This window comes from Lissotriton vulgaris, chromosome 1_1 (genome assembly GCF_964263255.1).
Source record: "Lissotriton vulgaris chromosome 1_1, aLisVul1.2, whole genome shotgun sequence".
Taxonomy (NCBI): Eukaryota; Metazoa; Chordata; class Amphibia; order Caudata; family Salamandridae; genus Lissotriton; species Lissotriton vulgaris.
The window spans coordinates 1,275,822,550-1,275,828,766 of record NC_141685.1 but is presented as its reverse complement, the minus strand read 5'-3'; the positions used below and the strand labels follow the sequence as shown (position 1 = coordinate 1,275,828,766).

Here is a 6,217-nt window from a genome sequence, read left to right as displayed (position 1 = left end):
AGAACCCATGGATCTTGGGTGATTGAATTCCAAACATGATAAAACTGTTTTAGTCTGCCCCCTACTATGGGAGGGAAAGAAGAAGAAGGAGTAGTACTTACTGGTAGAATTGGAGGTGTTGGGAGTACCACAACCTCTGGAACCACGGTTTCTTGGACCCCTTCCTCTTTGGGGAAAGAAGGGTTGTCTAGGGGGAAAGAAGCCTCTTCCAGTTCCTCTGAATGATGAGTAGGGTCGTTGGTTGCCTCGGCCGGAAGTGCGACCCCTTCTGCCGGCCTGACCAAAAAGGTTGGTGTTAAATACCCATCTTAGGTTATTTTGAGCCCTATCGAGAGCAGTGAAGGTAGAGACATATTTACAAATCTCCTTGATAATATCTTCCCCGAAAAGGAGGCCCTTAATGTTTTGAGAGGGTTCTCTCTCTGCTATGTCTCCTAATTTGGGGTTAATTTTATTCAAAATGGATCTCCTCCTTTCAATGTTTAAACTTGAATTAGCATTGCCAAGTAGAACAACGGCTCTTTGGCTGCACCCTCGAATGAGATCGACATCCAAAGGGGTAGAGGAGAGGTGGGACTCTTCCGCCATGTCCAATATTCTAACAAGTGGACCTAAGACATCCAAAAGTCTGTCTTGGCAGCCCTTAAGCGCTCTCTCCAGGCCCTTTCTAGGGTCTCTGCCTAAGTTAAATAGGGATTTAATAAGATCTGGATCTAAGTTTGGAGTCTGACAGACATTCTCATCAATAGAGGGTCTGGAAGATTCAGATCTCATTGTGTTTCTAGTATCTCTATCTAGAAGGTTCCTTAACCAACGTGTGACGAATTGGGAAACATGTTCCTGCGGGAACCACTTCGAGCTATTAGGGCGAGAGATATTAAGGGGAGAGAACATTTCCTCTCCTATAGGGTTAAGGATGGTATTTTTAGAGGCGGGCTCCGAATCAGGTTGAGAATGTAGATTTTCCTAGTATTAATGACGGAAAGTCTTAATTTTATTAAAGACACGGAGGCGGGTATTATGCCTTCTTTTCTTGCTTTATTTTGAATAGCAGCAAGATAAGCAACAAACTACAGATACCCAGAAGGTACAGCAGGAAACTACTGGCCAATGGGGTTAGAGTAAACAAGCAAAGGACCAATCACAACCAGGATAGTATAAATGGCCAGCTCTGACCACACGAAGTCCTCTTTTCTTGTGCGAGAAGTCAAAGAGAATGCATAAACAAAGGAAATATAGACAGTAAAATGCAAAAAGTCATAATCCAAGCCAGAAGATCCTGTAGGAAACCCAGGACTGCAGGATAACACTGGAGGAAGCTCCTATTGGAACAAAGTGAAGAACCAGATGAAGGAAGTCCATCCACGGGAACAGATGCAGAGTTAGTTGGAGGCTGGTGGTAAAGCCGGAGTTCCTAAGGGTGGGAAAACAGAGAAAATTAGTAGAGTAGAGGTGGGATAATACTCGCCTCCGTGTCTTTAATAAAATTAAGACTTTCCGTCATAAATACTAGGAAAATCTACATTTTATGTCAAGAACGGAGGCTCCTATTATGCTTGTTCAAAGCATATCAACAACTACAGAAGAAGCAGTAACAACAGGTTTGCAATAAAACGTTTTGAAAATAGCATCATTAGACCAATCTGCTGATTTCAGGATATCCTCCAAACGAGAGCCTGCCCAAAAGGCTTTAGAGGCCATAGCACCCCTGGCGGAGTGCGCACCAAAAGCAGAAACATCAATGCCCGCAAGGGACATGATCCACCTCACCCAACGGGTTAAAGTGGCAGAGGACACAGGATGATGGGGTTTGCGAAAAGAAATGAGCAATTGCGAATGAGTGGAAGACCTGAGATCAGCAGTTTTTTGTTTGTAACTCTTTAAACATTGTCCAACACAAAGTTGAGGTTGCGAAGGAAAATAAGGATAAAACACAGATTGTAAATTAGTTTTGGTACGCCTGTGAACCTGAAACAAAACACCAGAAGGTGAAAACTGTCTGTAAGACAAATCCAAAGCCTTGACATCAGAGACACGTTTGATTGAAATTAAACATAACAACATGGTGAGTTTGGCTGAAAGCATTTTTAGAGAAAGAGCATCATTGTCAGGCCATGAAATAAACAATTTGAACACAAAATTAACATCCCACAAAAAGTAATACTTAGCCAACTGAGGTTTTGAGAATCGAACTCCACGAAGCAGTCGACACACCAAAGGGTGGGAACCAACAGGTTTATTGTCAATAGGACAATGATTCAAAGAGATAGCATATCTGTACAGATTAACAGTGCGATAGGATTTACCCGCACTGGCTTCGGAAGCCAAGAAATTAACCACAAGGCTTAAAGGAGCTGAAAAGGGTTCGACAGACCGTTCTATACACCAGCTTGCCCATAAAGACCAAGCGGACCTGTAGGCTCTGGAAGTGCCAGGGGCCCAAGCTCTGCTGATAAAGATTGAAGCCTCCTGTGAAATAATGACGTCAGATGGGGAAGTCCGGAAATCTTCCAAGCTGACAGAACCAGAGATCTGTCCAGAACCATGGCGTGGGGAAGACCCTGCGGGTCCAGCAGGAGATTTTCGCTGAAGGGAAGAAGTACCGGATAGTCCACTGCCAGTTCCAAGAGAGAGGGGAACCAGATTTGAGCCTGCCAGAAAGGAGCCAGGAGAACCAAGGATGTCGACTGACGATGAACCTGGGCCAAAACCCTGTTGATCATCAGGAACGGAGGAAACGCATAGTTGAGATGCAGGGACCAGTCCTGTAGAAAGGCATCTGTTGCGAGAGTAAGCGGGTCCGGTCTCCACCTGAATAAAACGTGAAGTTGGGAATTGAGACGGGAAGCAAAAAGGTCGATAGAAAAGGGACCCCATTTCTGGGAGAGAGAAAGAAAGACGGAGGGAAGCAGCTTCCAATCGCTTGAATCTCGAAGGTATCGAGAGTGCCAATCTGCTATGGCATTGAGACTGCCCGGAAGATATTCCGCTCGAAGAGATAGTTTGTGTTGAAGACAGAATTCCCAAAGACTCTTTGCTAGTTCTGCTAGAGGTTTTGACTTTGTGCCACCTAGATGGTTTATGTAGCGGACCGCAGAAACATTGTCCATCCGAAGGAGAATGGAACAACTTGCCTTGTTCTTTGCCAGACTGCGGATTGCAAAGGAGCCTACCAGCATCTCTTAACAGTTTATGTGCAATGACGACTCCTCTGGAGACCATGTACCTCCAGTCGAGATTGAACCACCTCGCCCGACAGGCTGGCATCTGATTCTAATACAAGATCTGGGGCCGTTGCAAAGATCGTCCTCCCGTTCCACGCATCTAAATGGTCTATCCACCATTGTAGCTCGAGACAGGACTCTAGGTCTAACTGGATAAGATCTGAATACGCCAAGCCTTGGCGAAGATGACGAATCTTTAAGCGTTGCAGGGCTCGATAGTGTAGAGGCCCGGGAAAAATCGCTTGGATGGAGGCTGACAAAAGACCTACGACTCTTGCAAGAGAACGTAGAGACACCTCGGAAAGGCGAAGAATTTGACATAACTCTGACCGAATGGCCGAAATCTTGGATTTTGGAAGATAAAGAGATGCGGTGGAAGAGTCCGCGCGGAAACCTAGAAATTCTACACTCTGGGAAGGGACTAACATGGATTTCTCGGAATTGATGAGGAACCCCAGATTCAGGAGGAGAGACTGAGCGACATCGAGATGGGAAAGAAGAGTCTGCTTGTCTGAGTGCATGATCAAGATATCGTCCAGATAAATGATGAGACGAATACCTAGAGAGCGCAGATAGGATACCACAGGCTTCATCACCTTAGTGAAGCACCAAGGAGCGGAAGAAAGACCGAAAAGAAGCGAACAAAACCGGTAAGTGACACTGGACCACTGAAATTGTAGATATTTCGTGTGGGACCCGTGTATAGGAATTGAAAGATATGCATCTTGAAGATCGAGTCTGACCATCCAATTGGATTGGCGCAAGGTATCCCTGAGATGGAGAATGGTCTCCATCTTGAAGTGGCGATAAACCACAAACTGGTTGAACCACTTGAGACTGATGACTGGACGAACCTTTTTGTTCTTTTTGCGAACCAAAAAGAGTGAGCTTAGAAAGCCTGAGGGATCGAAGGGAGCGGCAAGAATGGCTTGTTTTTGGAGAAGATTTTGAACCTCTTGAGAGACGAGCAGAGCTACGTCTGCGGAAAAAACCAACGGAGGAGGAAAAATAGACTGGGAAGGCTGAGCGTAAAACTCTATGAGATAGCCTTGTACGGAATTGAGGACCCAGGGGTCTGCAGTGAGCGCACGCCACCTGTGAAGAAATAGAGCAAGACGACCTCCGATAGGAGGGGGAGGGCTCACCTTGGTTGTTGACGTTGTTGTTGCTGGCCCGGAAACCTTTCTGTCCTCGGCCCCGGAAGCCACGTCCTCTTTGGGGATAAAACTGCGGCTTGAACTCTTGATAGCCGGAATAGGCTGCTCCTCTGGAACCTTGGTTCGGATAACCGCGGCCGGAAGAGCGGTTCCTGCCTCTGCCGGCCCTGCCAAAAACCCGAGGGGCAAACACTTTTTTGATGGAAAATTGGGCCTTGTCCAAGGAAGCAAAAGTGGACACGTAACGGCTGAGATCCTTGACGAGGGAATCGCCAAACAACAGACCATCAGCCTTGACACCCGGATCCTGGGTAGCCAAGTTGGCCAACTTCGGGTCCAATTTTATCAGCAGGCCCTTACGGCGCTCATGAATAATTGCCGCATTGGCGTTACCTAATAGACAAAAGGATCTCTGGAGCCATAAAGAGATTTCTTCTGGATTAAGGTCCAAACCGTTCAAGCGGGCTGTCTCCGCCATGTCCAAAACCCGGGCCAAAGGACCCACGACATCCAAAAGCTTGTCCTGGCAAGTGGACCAGGCCTTATCCACACCCCTGCGAGGATCTTTGCCAAACTTCGAGAAGAAGGTAAGAAGCGGCTGATCTATAGAAGGAGTAACAGTAACATGGCAGGGAAGGGAAGGTTTGGGACACTCAGATTTGAGTTTAGCACGAACAGACTTGTCCAAAGGCAGACGGAGCTTGGAGGAGATGTACTCCCCCACATGTGGAGTGGGGAACCACTCTGTAGAGTTAAGATGTCTGATAGAAGCGGGGTCAAACATAGGATTGCCCTCTGAATCCATCACAGGCTGAGATGCAAAAGCATCCAATCTCGCTTTCTTAGGGGAAGGAGGATCAACCAACTGAAAGAAATCTGCCAAATCATCAGTGTCACCTAAATCATCGTCATCATCTGTGTCAGGAATAGTGTTAATGACCAGCTTCTTAGGAACCTCCACGTTTTTTGTCTTAGATTTACTTTTAGACATAGAAATCTTTATCCCCTCCTTGGTGGGAGGCCTGGGAGGAACCACGACCTCAGTCAAATGCGAGGAGGACTCGCGACCCAAAAGTGACACATTTTTGGCAAGAGAAGTGGAAGGAACCAGTTTGCGTTTTCTGCTATCCCCCGCAGAATGGGCCAAAGCTTTGGTCATGAGGCTTAAAAGAGAATTCTCCATGTGTTTTGAAACACGAATCATTGAAGCCTCGACAGCAGTCTCCACAGAATTGTTAATAAATTGACTGAGGTCAGACTTGAAAGCCTCGCTTTCTTCAGTGTCCAATTCGGGAGAGCTTGAAATCTCCATTGCAGAAAAACAGTAAACAAGGGGTTAATGGGACCAGGAAAGGCAAAGGGGCGTGAACGGGCCGGAATGGCAGGGAGACACTCCCCTGGGGGCGGGCACCACGTGAGGAAACAGCGAGAGGCAGTTGAGCAGCAGGAAAGGCACAGAGCACAGACGAACTGCCGGTGAAGAGCAGAGAACGGGAGCGGGAAGCGCGCGCAGCGGTAAGAACCACACGCTGCAGCGCGCGAGGGGTGGCCGAACCTGAAACGGGACCGGAGAAAGCCCGGAAAAGCGAGCGCGAACGCGCTTGAAGCAATATACAAGTATGGTACCAGTCAAGCAGTAAATAAGCAATAACCATGCAATAAACAATGAAAGAAACACAGAAAAACAATAAATTCAGTAGAGTAGATAGAATATGCGACTTATCTGACTGCGTAGCAGCAAGAAAAGAGGACTTTGTGTGGTCAGAGCTGGCCATTTATACTATCCTGGTTGTGATTGGTCCTTTGTTTGTTTACTCTAACCCCATTGGCCAGTAG

The 6,217-nt window shown here is 46.9% G+C and overlaps 1 protein-coding gene across 1 annotated transcript; it reads right to left on the bottom strand.

Moving 5' to 3' along the window:
- Positions 1-3,821: 3,821 nt before the first annotated feature.
- LOC147748983 (uncharacterized) lies at positions 3,822-5,630 on the bottom strand. Its single transcript, XM_086929322.1, has one exon. The coding sequence runs from the start codon at positions 5,583-5,585 to the stop codon at positions 3,822-3,824; it is 1,764 nt and encodes a 587-aa protein (XP_086785448.1). The 5' UTR covers positions 5,586-5,630.
- Between the last annotated feature and the right edge of the window lie 587 nt (positions 5,631-6,217).

Excerpts from the sequence above, each read along its gene's own strand:
- LOC147748983 (XM_086929322.1), bottom strand. The coding sequence starts at position 5,585 with ATGATTCGTGTTTCAAAACACATGGAGAATTCTCTTTTAAGCCTCATG.